The sequence below is a fragment of the Sylvia atricapilla genome, chromosome 2, assembly GCF_009819655.1.
Source record: "Sylvia atricapilla isolate bSylAtr1 chromosome 2, bSylAtr1.pri, whole genome shotgun sequence".
NCBI classification, from domain to species: Eukaryota; Metazoa; Chordata; class Aves; order Passeriformes; family Sylviidae; genus Sylvia; species Sylvia atricapilla.
Window position 1 is genome coordinate 5,119,719 of NC_089141.1, and position 12,165 is coordinate 5,131,883.

Below are 12,165 nucleotides of genomic sequence, written 5' to 3' on the forward strand. Positions count from 1 at the left end.
CCAAGTCTGCCAGCACCTCTCAGCTATTTTGTTTTGCTGTCCTCTCCTTCTCATGTCCTGCTAAAACTGTTTTCAGTATTCTTACTTTTTGTTGTCTTCTATGAGAAGACCTGCTCACAACAGAAAAAAACACATGCTTGACACAACAAAATCTCAGCATGTTTAACCACTGTATGCTTGATTCTTTGCTACAGTGTGTTGTAATTACGTGTTTGGTGACTAAAATGCATCTGTCCCTTGTTATATATCAAAAGTATGGCTACTTTATGTCAAAATAAATGAAATCTAACCTGTTTGGTGTTTACCATGAGTACCTTTTCGTAAGAGTGTACACATATATATATATATATATATATACACACATACATATATGCACTATGATGAAGGAACTGCAGTTTGACTTTGGAGGCTGTCAGTTGTATATGGAAACTTTTTTTTGTGCCTCCTTGATCTCAGCAGCAGTGTAAGGATTTGAAATTCTTTCTGAAGGTTGTGTTAGGAAATTCATTCCATAAATATTCTTTTTTTTTCTCTTACCAGAATCCCATAGTTAATTTTGAACAACCACTGCATCTGGAGAATTGGTTCCCTCGTCAGCTGATCAGAAACAAAAGAGACGAAATTCGAGACCTGATCTTGCAACTGCACTTTCAACAGCAGAGTGGCAGCAGCAGCTAATAAATCTAATAAGGCAGTCCTGGCCAAGGACACTGCTGTATAAACTAACTGGAACCTGGCTTGGTATTATTTGGTCTCTTCCTGCCTGGCAATGAAGAAGAAAAAAAGGCATAAGGAGTACTTTTCGTTCAGCATGTATTTATTTAAAGGTTGTGGTTTTTTGGTTTTTGTTGTTTGTTTTTTGTTTTTTTTCTACTGGTGGTGTGTGGTCTTATGATGCTGGAAGCGGGAAAGGAGAAACTTGTAGATAAGAATGTAAATATGTAAGTTAATGCATATGGATTGTTAGTTGATTCTTGGACAGGTATATGCCTCAAGGAAGTATAAATACTTTTGTGTTTTGGAGCCTGTTCTTTAAAATTGTATATAAACATGAATGGTCATGTAGGAGTCATGCTTGAAGACAGGATCTGGATCCTGTTTTGTGTCTCTTGATTTGAAGCTGATACAGATAGAATGAATACTATGTATTGTTTTACTTTAAGGATTTAATATTGACTCTCTTTAGAGATGTATTTTTTGTTTTGTTTCTAATTATATAGAGAAGTAATCTGCATGTGTCAGAAAATTCTGCCAAGATTTGAAGCTGATGATGGTTTTTTTAAATTATTTTCCCCCTTTCTAGCATTTTCATAAAAATGTGTTTCCACAAGCGGAAGACATTTGTTTGAGAATGACTGTTGAAATACTTCAAAGTTGGGAGAGTATTTTCTTTTAAGTTTGTGGTGGGTTGTTTTTTTTTTTTTTTTTCCCCGTACCAGATTTTAGAAGAAAACTTGCTCTCAAAGTACATACCAATACAATATGTGTAGGCAGTACATTTTTGATGCTGTTCACCTGATTTTGGGGAATAATTCCTACAAATCTTAAGGCATCACCTGCATTACCAAGGCAAGCAGCCTGTGGCTTAACAACCTCAAAAGTCTGAGATGTTTTACTGTAAAATGAGGTCATTAACTTATGTGATTTACATATAAGACAAACAGATTTGTAACTTGCTTAGGAGGATTGAGTAAAGGTGACTGAATATTGAGTGCTTGATTTCAGACTTGATTTGATAAACTAGCACAAGTTCATCATTGTCTTAATTTGTATTTCTGTAGGTTTTCCTTGAACAGTGATTGCATTTTGATGTGTGCACTTTTTTCTGTACTCACTGCACGATAGAAGGTGGCTTTCTCCTGTTCCCCACTGTAAGTTTACTTAAATGTCATCTCACCCTTCAGAAGTACTGTGTGTCAAATAACCACCAAAACCATCTGTCATAAAATAGTCTACAAAACCAGAGCTCTTAAAGCTGGAAGTACAGTAGAGAGTTAAAATAAAAATTGGGGGCAACCCAAAGATGCGAGTATTTTTATGTCATTGCAGAATTCTCAGGGCCCCTTCCTCCAAGAAAACTCTGAAACCTGGCTTTTGGAAAAATCCAGTTTTTATTTCAGGTTCTGTACAGTCATCCAGTGTGCCTCCACCACCACTTATTTATTTCTCAAACCAGGAAGCATTCTTTCTGGAGGAGAGAGACAATTTTAAAACAACTATTTGCTGAGCACAGTTACCTTCTGTATAGCTGTGAGCAGCCTTTGTGCAATGGCTGTATGATTTTTGTTTCCAGTTTAATTCTGTACTTCGTCACTACCCCTTCTTCCCCTGCCTCCCAACATCTTTCCCTCTCGTTCCAGAGTTGTCTTTCAGCACCTAAATTACAACACCAGCATTACTTACAAGAATATTCTGTGTATTTGTTGTAGAACAAAAGATAAAATGCAGAAATATGTTCCCTTTCTCTACACCTTTTTTAACTGAATAATATTTTCAGTGTTCCTAAAAACAGTTTGGGCTTTTTCTTGTTGCAAAGGTAGGTTTTATCACCAAGTGATTGGTTCTTTTTTAGATTGACTGGTTTATAAATATTTTATAAGCAAACTATTGTATGCAATTTTCTAAATTGATTTTATAACACAAAAGGATTGCCTTTTTAGATTTCTTACGTATGTGCTATGAGAATGCCAATGCATTTCATATTAAAATTATCTCCAGAAGTTGCTGACTGTGGTTGTTACCATTCTTTTCCCAACTTCTACAAATAACACACAAATCTGACTACTTTTAAGGTAGATATGCAGTATGTGTGTCTTATCCCAAATGTGTCACCCAGTGATTATGGGACCATCAGCCACAACCCACCCCATTTCCAGCCATTTGCATTTACCAAGTATGTGGTGAATGTTAGGAAGTGTCTGTAGAAGAAGCTACATTCCAAGTATCTTCATGCTTCCTTTTTACTTGCTGGAACTCCCCAAAGTTAACTTTTTAACCAGACTGACTCAGGGACCTTTTGGCATATCTCTTGCATTTCCATTTCCTGTATTAAGCCTGAAGTAGTGGAGTGACAGGGTATTTCAAAGCAAATCAGTCTCTGTAAGGCTCTTTACCCTAAGCTGTGTAATTTTTGTTTCAAGGCAATCACTTGTACCTAAATGTACCTGTCAGTTCTTTAAAAGAAACTGCAGCATTCTGTCTGTGTGGGACCAGAAAATGGTTTCCATGAAGACATCGGAGTCCTGGAGATCCGTTTAAGGTACTGCACAACACAAGAAGCAAGGTAGAAGAGAAGTAAACCTGCCAGGAAAAATCTAAGACAGTTTTCATTAAGAACTGGAGAAGCGAATCTTGAAGTACGATTTTTGGGTTTTTTCTTAAGTATGAGGGGACTGCTGTGTTTTAGCAATGGAATTGCAGGTATGGATCAATTGCAATTCATCTGTGCTTTTGTGGTGCTCCTCTCCTTGAACTTGACCCTGACATGAGCTTGCAGTGCTCGGGAAGTACTGCACATTAGAAAATAACAAAAACTTGAGAGCCACAGTAGTAACGCTTTTTTCTTGGTTGGGACAGAGAAGCAGAGTATTGCTTCTGGTGCCCATCCCTGCTCCCCCTGCCCCCCAAAAAAAAGAAAAAAGAAAAAAGGCAACAACCAAAAAAGCCCACCCAAACAAACAAAAAGAAGACAGCTGTTTTCCAGATGGAAAAGCAAGAGTTCTAGCGTGAGACTGGAAAAGTCTAGGAATGAAAAAATGTGTTGAATAAAACCAAGACTAAGAGTAATAATTCTGCCCAATCAAATTGAAGTTGGAAATTGAAGTCCAAAGAGAAGCACAGATGCTGGGACCATCTTTGACTGTTGAACAAGGTAAGATTTCTGGTCAGCAGTTCACAAAAGGAGGAATGCTGGGAATAGGCTTACATTACAGGGACAGCACTGATAAGCGTGAGGATTCCTTTGGTTGACCTCCCTTTCTAATTTTTTGCTCAAAATATTTTACAGTACTGTGTGATGGAAGAGGTGGCAGTACAACAGGCTATGTCAGGCTGGATTTGGTCAGCTGGATGTTTAAACAGCCTCAGACCTTGTTTATTCTCAGGAGGTGTTCACCAGAGAACTCGGGAGCGCAAGCGAAAAGTGACAGTGGTGAACGCTTGGCCACAGCTACCACTGAAACTGAACAAGTGAAAAGGTTGTGTCTAACCTAATTGTCTCTCCTAAACTGATTGGGAATTTTGTTGGTGAACCCTGTTGAATACCATAAAGTCAACTTCTGTGTCCAGTCATGGGAGACAATTTAGTCTGGATAGTAAACCTCCTGAGCTTGGAGGTAGTGACTATCTGCCATGATGTGTCTCTTTATTAGGGACATTTTCATTAAAGCATTCCTTCATTTGACTTTTTTTTTAGTTACGGGTGGATTCAGCTTTTTGAATAAATTGCATTTGGAAAACAGGGACATTATTTAGAATGGTACATGTGCTGTAGCTGTATTTCAGTGAGCATTGCTCTGTAGTGAACTTTAATTCAGCTAATCACATTTGCTGTATGAAAGTACATGTTTCTTCTCAGAAATGCAAACTCAGAAAACTTTTTGGAGGTACTGGCATGACCTTGGTGTGTTGTGTCGCGAGAATTACACTTCCCTTTTTTTCCTCTTTCAGCAAAAATGCTTTTCATGAATACAACTTGGCTGCTGAAAATGAAGAATTGCACATTTTCTGATACAAAGTGTTACTGCAAAAGACTTCCGTCAAATCAAGGAAGGAGTTAATTTTCCATGATTATTTTGGAAATCTATTGCAAGAGTTGCTTAGCTTGTTTTAAGAGACTTTAAATGCTTGTGATTTTAGGTATGCCTTTTGCTATAATAAATGTAGGAGATTTTTAGCTGTTGCAAGTTTACATTTCAATGCTGAAATTAATAGCAAACTAGTATTCATAAAACTGAATTTACACTTCTGAAGTATTTCATCTCTCAGAAGCTGACATAACCGTAACATAGAAAACAGATATCAACACAGAGATACTCCTCACATGCTGAGTGGCTTTGAGTACTTTGTTGATGAAAGAAACAACAATACTGTAAATCTGAAAACTCTCCAGGAAAACTTTTAACTGGGTTTCATACTTTCACTGAAGTATGTGTGTGCTGTAAATTGTCTGTAAAGGGATTAGTTGTCGCGTGTTTTGGAGGTAACATAGCTGTTGCCTTTATAACTGTGTGTAGTGTTCCTAACCTTGATCTAATTGCATTTTTGCAGGGTATTGCAAGCAAAAACATTCATGACATTGAAAGCACGAGTTTCTGCAGAGGATTAAAAAATAAAGCTGGTCTATGTTGAATCCAGGGTCATAGTACAGATACCCAAGCTAGCCTCAGAAGTTGCTGTCTCTACCCAGACATGCTGAAGAGGACTTTGAAACAGTTTCTGGACACCACTGCTGTGTTGCCTTCTGTGCTGTTCCATGTGTAATAAATGATCAGCCAATTTTATCAATAAAGAAATTTATTAACAAATTAAAATATGAAAGTCCAAGAAAGCCGCAAGCAAAGGTCAGCACCGAGCCCGGGGTCGCTACTGGGTGAACTTCAGATCCAGCCTCTGTCTCACTGAATCCCCCTCTGTTCATGAATTTCGTTTTTACAGGGTCGGGTTTTATACAGTTTTTCCAGCTGGACAGTGGATTGCCTCATCCTTTTGTCCCTCTTGTCTTTGTTGCATATTCAGATCTCTGCTTCTCCTCGCTGCTGCTCCAAGGAATAGTTTTCCAGGCAGGGATGGACACTTGATTACATTTATGGGATCCAGGTATGGGGATGCACACCCATGATGATGTAGATAAGACTTCCATCAGGTGTTGATCACTGCGTCGTTGGCAGACCCATCTTCAGAGGAGACCCATCTCCTTTTGGGGCCATCTTTCTGTCACAAGTGGATTGCTTTTCCTGCTCCCGGCAGGGGCGGCACAATTCCCGAACATGTGATTGACTTTATACCATATCTGACAATAAAACATGGATTATTTCCATAGAATATATCATACATGTAATGTATGGCTCTAGCATGGTGCTGCCAGCATCATGGTTGGCTTGGCAGAGCCAGACTAGGTCTGCAGTGGATAGATCAAAAATGTCTGATTCTAGGAAAACTGGGGGTGTTCAAGAAGCTCAGTGGTTAAGCTTTAAGTGTAATTTAATAATTTTGGAGCAGAGAAGGGAGAACCAAAGACACAATGTTGCTGTTTTGAAAAATATCAGCTAAAGTCTGTTAGATGTCAGACAACAGAGCAAAAAAACAAAGGTCATTTTATTTGATTCCTGTGGATGTTGTATGTATAATACTGCCAATAATTCCTGATGTGTGAATTGCTGGCAGTTCAGTAGAGCAACTAGAAGAGATAAGTGAGCACTGCACTGCCAGAGGAGCTCTGTGTAAAAGCTTTGCAGATAGACACCAGGGAATCCAGCTTTGAAATGCTTACACAAAACCACTACCAAAAATAGTCACTTCAGCCAAACCAGCAGTTTGTTCAGATTGATTTGTAACAGTAACCAGGAACTCCTGAGTAACACCATGCAGAAGACAGCCCTGAAGGAGGTTTCCTAGTGGTCTGGATGCAGTCTGCCATTGCAGAGCAACTTCCATACACGTTATTGTGGTGAGCTGACCCTGAATGGGAACTTGAGAGTGCTGCTGCTTTCCTGTGCTCTGTCCTTTCTGCACTTTTCTTTGCTGCTCGTGTCAGGTAACACCTGAACAGAGATGAAAGAATCATGACAGGCCCTGGCTTTATCTTTGGAAGAAGCACTGCTTTTGGGATGCAGGGGATAGTGGTACAACAGCCCAAGACCTTCTCCTTTAGCACAGACTCGACAGCAGCCCTGTAACCAGAAGGAGCAGTCCCACAGAGAGGTTGCTTCAGTGTTTACATATACAATGATATTTAGGTGAGTTGTACATTTATATATGTGTTTATATTTGTACAAGCAGACAACAAAACGCAGGAGACTTTTTAATGGAGATTGGTGTGCTCCCCCTGATGTTTTTTTGGCCAGCAGGCTTTTTAAAAAGAGCAGAAATTGAAAGGCCAATGAAAAAGCGTGGTTAATTAAATGTGAAAGGTGCTGTCCTTGTTTGGACTGTCTGTTAATGGTATGACAAGCCCTTGTAAAGAGCTTAGCTGGCCAGATTAAAATTAAAAAATTGTGTCAGTCCATCTGCTAGCTCCAAGGAGTCTACTTCGATCACCTTTTCTTGTTTCTTCACTAAAGCAGAATACTGTCTTTGGAAAGAACAGAGGCAGGATGTATTGGTTGACTTTTTTAACCTAATGCTTTCTCCAAAGATAACAATATGTGACGTCAAGACGTTTTCAAGAAGTGCAATGCTCTTGGTTAGTTCAAGGCTACGGTAAAGACAACAGCTCTTTTGCTAAAAGGGATTGGGATTTTTTGCTTTTATTTTTTTTTTCTAATTTTTTTTATTATACAAATAAGTATGTTTGGCTTCATGTGGAAAATCTTTCTTTGCCTTCCGGGAATGATTAACACAGATCTTCAAATAGTTGCAGGTAATGCAGACATCTTTCTTATGTTCTTATTTACAAATTTAGCTGTGGCAGTGTGTAGAATTAGAAATACCTCTCTGATTTAATTGTAACAAAGGAGGCTAATGCAGAGAAATGTTTGGTCAGATCTGTGCTGTGATAACAGTGTAAATATGGAATAGTTAGGCTGATTTCCAGGTGCTATAACTGCACTTTTGTCTTGTTTTGAGTGTAGAAGTAGCTAGAGGAGGAGGCAATTTTTTCAACTTTGAGATGTTAAATACTGGTAATTTTTTCACTTTTTTTTTTTTCTTTTATTAATTTTGTATTAAGTCCTAAAAAGTAAGGTTCTGTCTTCTGCATATGGGCACTGAATACATCAGTTTGGGTAAAGATTGGGAGTTTGCCTTAGTAACCTTTGTTGATGTTCTTTCTGCCTCTGCTATACCATCTGGTGATCTTCTGCAACAGAGCTGGTTATTAATATTCTACCAAAATAACCATGCCTTTCATCTTTCAGTCATAAAAGTCAAAGGTCTACTGACTGTGAAGTTGCAGAATAAATTCATAATCTGTAGGATGACAAATGCCATAGAGTTATTACTGATCTTTCTCTAATAAATGATTGGTTGTGGTTGTTTTTCAGGCATGTTTTCCAGGGAAAAAGTGAAAGAAGTTTGGTTAAATATTTCAGATCAGCTGATTTTAGAGGATATAAAATTAGACTCTCAGACTAAATCTCAATATGCACGTTCTTACCTCAGCTGTTTCCTCAAGTTTCCTCTGGAATGGTGTGGAACAACTACTCTAAGAGGGAATTAAAAACAAAAAATACCAATAAACAAGCAACAACAACAACAACAAATGACAAAAAAAAATCAAAAACACTAAATAAACCCACAGAAAGCTGATGAGCCCTTTTATTCCTCTTTTTTTCCCTCCTGCTCTAGTAGAGTAGAGACCTATCTCAGTGATGGAAGGTCAACTCTCAATTCAAGCAGCTTTCTTTTTGCAAGGTATATAAAGGGCTCTTGTGGAAAAAAAGTATGCAGTAGGGTTATTATTCTGAATTATTTGTTTTACTTCTGAAAAGCCCTGAAAGCCTCCAAATGCATGTTTGTTCACAAATACAGTCCCATTGACTTAAGCCTTATGGCAGATGGGAAGTTACACACAAAGCTTAGAATTCAAAGTGTTAGAGCCTTATGCTGTGTTACCATTTGATGGGATATTGTGAAGAGCTTAAGGTTGTTTATAACATCACAGTCAGAGACAGGTTCTGTTAACAGAAAAAAGCACAGCAATGTCCTTCAGAGACCACAGAAGTAGCATGAAGATACTAATGATTGCATCCTTATCTCATCTGAGAAATTTGTGTGGTTTTAATTTCACAGCAGAAGCTTATTCAGCTGCAGGAGGAGGACAGGCTAAAGATGTTTCACCAGCCCCTCAGCTCAGTGACTGGCAGTTGGCAAACCCTTCTCTGCCTCCTGGGTTGGAAAAGCCTAATGGCATCATGGATGCTGAGCAGTTCCACAGGCATTTGCAGTCACGAAGGAAGCGGTCCATTCTGTTTCCCAGCGGAGTTAAGATCTGCCCTGATGAATCTGTTGAGCAGGCTATTGCCAACCATCTGAAGTATTTCAGGCTCAGAGGTAAGTGCATCTCATGGGTAATTGATAAAGAGCATTCACTTATTAAAAATAGTTCAAGCTTTTAAACATAATGAATATCAGGACATAGGAAATACATTATTACTGGTGAAACTTACTTTTCTGTCATAGTCTTGCATGTGAGAGCTGCTCTTGGCTAAAACCCCACCACTATGTCTACACTCATATATCCTAAGAACTCTTGCTCCCTGAAACCACATTGTTTACTAAAATAATCCTTTCTCAGAACAATTTGAATGCTAAGAAAAATAGGTGCTACGTACAAAGTAGCTAAATACTAAATAGTTTGTTTGGTTTATCTAGTGTTCTTAAAGTGCCAGAAGGATTAGCTGAGGAGTCAGAAAAGTCAAGTCTGAGACATTGGCACTTCAGCCATGTGACTTTTGGCTATGGCTGGTTGTACAAAGTGTACCATCTCTGTGTGTTGAGCTGTAGGATAATAGACAAGCAGCTTTTCTTTTAAATGTGGAAGTTGGTGTGGCAGAGCTTTCTCTGAAGATCTGCAATAGTCCCACTAACATCTTCTTTCACTTGATGAAATACTACAGTAACATGATGTATTCTATACCCTTCTGTCTGACCGCATAGGAATGGGGCATCACAGTCATGCAGCACTTTTCTGCTCTTTGTGTCTTTGTGTTGCAACATTCAAACAATTTGTAGTTCTTAACATGTCTGTACAAAACTGGCAAAATAACACATCTGCTGTCAGAGGAGAAGGAATGATGTTCAGAGGCTGATGTTTGATGAGATTTGATTTCCTGTAAAGAAACTCTCACTGGTGACGGTCTATTTACTTAGACAAGAGAAAAACAATGACAACCAGGAGTCGCTCAGTGTTTGCATAAAAGTAAACATGAACAATGCATTTGGAGAACAAAGTGCAATTATATAAGGATTTACAGCCACATTCAAATATGATTTGTGCCCAGCTTGCAAGGCATGTTGACACTGAATATGATGCTGATGGTTTGGCAGCCTTTGCCAGTTTCTTATTTCCACCCAAGAGGACTCAACAGTTCTTTATTTGTTTCAAGTAATTCCATGCATACCGTGGGCTTTAGCTGCAGTTAAAGTCACCCCACAGTTATCTGTGGTAGGGATACATTAGGGCAATATCAATTAAGCAAAGGTGTGAGTGATAATAAAGAAGAAAGAAATCTGTAAATTAGGTTGCAAAAGTATATTTAGGTCTTCATAATCCTAGGCTGAACTGAAGTCCATCTGTTTCCTCACTGGATTTAACAGCTTTCACAATCCACAAGGTTTTCTTGAGCAGAGAGGCTGTGATTATCATTAGCGCTTTTAAGTTAAAACTTTTGAAAAAGATCTCTGAAAGTAGAAGAGGTGACTTAAATTAGCAGCAAGTCACACAAGGTCTGATTAAGCAACTTGTCATCTTCATTCTGTTAGCAGCAGCTGCTGCTCCAGGAATGTTGGGTGGTGTCTAATGATGTCCTGAGGTCATGAGAGTTCATGTGCTGTGTATTGGGTTTGTGTGGCAAAATTTTGGTAGCAGGAGGCTACAAGGGTGGCTTCTCTGAGAAGCTGCTAGAAGCTTCCCCTCTGTCAACAGAGCCAAGGACAATCAGCTCTGCTAGTCAATGCAAATCCCATCAGCAACAGTGGCAGCACCTCTGGCATAACATATTTGAGAAGGAAAAAAGTTGCACAGCAGCAATTGCAGTTGAAAGAGAAGCATGAAAATATAAGAGTGAAACAGCTTTGCAGACAACAAAGTATGTGGAGGAGGAGGAGGTGCTGCAGGTGCCAGAGCAGAGATTCCTTTGCAGCCTGTGGTGCAGACATTGGCAGTCAGTGGAACTGCAGAGATCCCCCTGCAGGACTCTGTGCCAGAGCAGGTGGATGCCCATGGAGGCTGGGACCCCATGGGAAGCCCACACTGGGGCAGGATTGCTGGCAGGACTTGTAATCCCATGGGAGTCTGTTCCTGGAAGGAGCACCCCATGGGAGGAAACCCATGCTGCAGCAGGCTGTGAAGAACTGGAGCCTGTGGAGAGGACTTAGGTTGGAGAAGTTAGCAAAGAACTGTTTCCCATGGGAGAGGCCTCACTGTAACAAGGGAAGAGTGTGAGGAGTTCTCCCCTGAGGGTGAAGTAGTGGCAGAGATTGCAGTGATGAACTGATCACAGCCCCACTCCCCCATTCCCCCTGCACCACTGCAGTTAGAGAAAACCAGGACTGAAGTTAAGCCTGAGAAGAAAGGAGGGATGAGGGGAAGGTGTTTCATGATTTGGTGTCATTTCTTGTTGTCTCAGTCAGATTTTATTGGTAAAAAATTCAAGGAATAGCTCCAAGTTGAGCCTGTCCTGGTAGAATCTGGTGAGTGATCTCTTGCTGTCCTTATCTCGACCCATGAGCCTTTTGTTACATTTTCTCCCCTTTGTCCAGCTGAAGAGTGGAGTGGCAGAGCAGGTTTGGTGGGCACCTGGTGTCTGAATTCAGTGTTACTGGATTATATGCAAAGTTTTTAGTAGCCATCCAGATAGCTACAGTCCACTGTCAACAAAATAATCCTAGCAAAAGGTGTAGTCACTGTTCAGCATGAGTGACTAGGAAAATAACTGACCCTCGAAAGGAATAAATATAAATGTACACAGAATCTGCTGATTTTTCAATCTCAGTGTGTATTTTTACTATATTTTTTTAAATTCTGTATATATTGAAGTAAAAAATTACTTCAATGTCAATACATACTTTCACTGGAAAGGATGATTCTAATACAGTCTGTTCTTTCCTTGGTTTTGCTTTACTGCCAGCAATACCATGCCACTACCCTGGAAGGAAAGGTTAATTGCTAAAGTGATATAAGATCTTGTTAGAAAATAAGAGTAGGTTTGCATGTGCTGATATCCAGATTGTTTGTCCTATCTGTGTCCACCTTGGAAGGAAACAGGTGGGACTATAATTATCTGT

General features: G+C 39.4%; 3 protein-coding genes across 12 annotated transcripts in view; all 3 read left to right on the plus strand.

Moving 5' to 3' along the window:
* Nucleotides 1-2,720, plus strand: part of SENP7 (SUMO specific peptidase 7) — a 43,358-nt gene extending 40,638 nt beyond the window's left edge. For all 10 annotated transcript variants that reach the window (XM_066340704.1, XM_066340706.1, XM_066340709.1 and 7 more), the window contains one exon: nucleotides 541-2,720. In XM_066340704.1, coding sequence (XP_066196801.1) covers nucleotides 541-678 — 138 coding nt within the window. In that variant the 3' untranslated portion in view covers nucleotides 679-2,720. The remainder of the gene's footprint in view (nucleotides 1-540) is intronic.
* Nucleotides 1-12,165, plus strand: part of ZBTB11 (zinc finger and BTB domain containing 11) — a 149,159-nt gene that overhangs the window by 86,820 nt on the left and 50,174 nt on the right. The gene's annotated exons all lie outside the window — the stretch shown is intronic.
* The window catches only part of LOC136375286 (interphotoreceptor matrix proteoglycan 2-like), a 52,009-nt gene continuing 47,176 nt past the window's right edge, over nucleotides 7,333-12,165 (plus strand). The window contains exons 1-2 of the mRNA XM_066340718.1: nucleotides 7,333-7,579; nucleotides 8,950-9,210. Of these exons, the coding sequence (XP_066196815.1) occupies nucleotides 7,507-7,579; nucleotides 8,950-9,210 (334 nt within the window). The 5' untranslated portion in view covers nucleotides 7,333-7,506. The remainder of the gene's footprint in view (nucleotides 7,580-8,949; nucleotides 9,211-12,165) is intronic.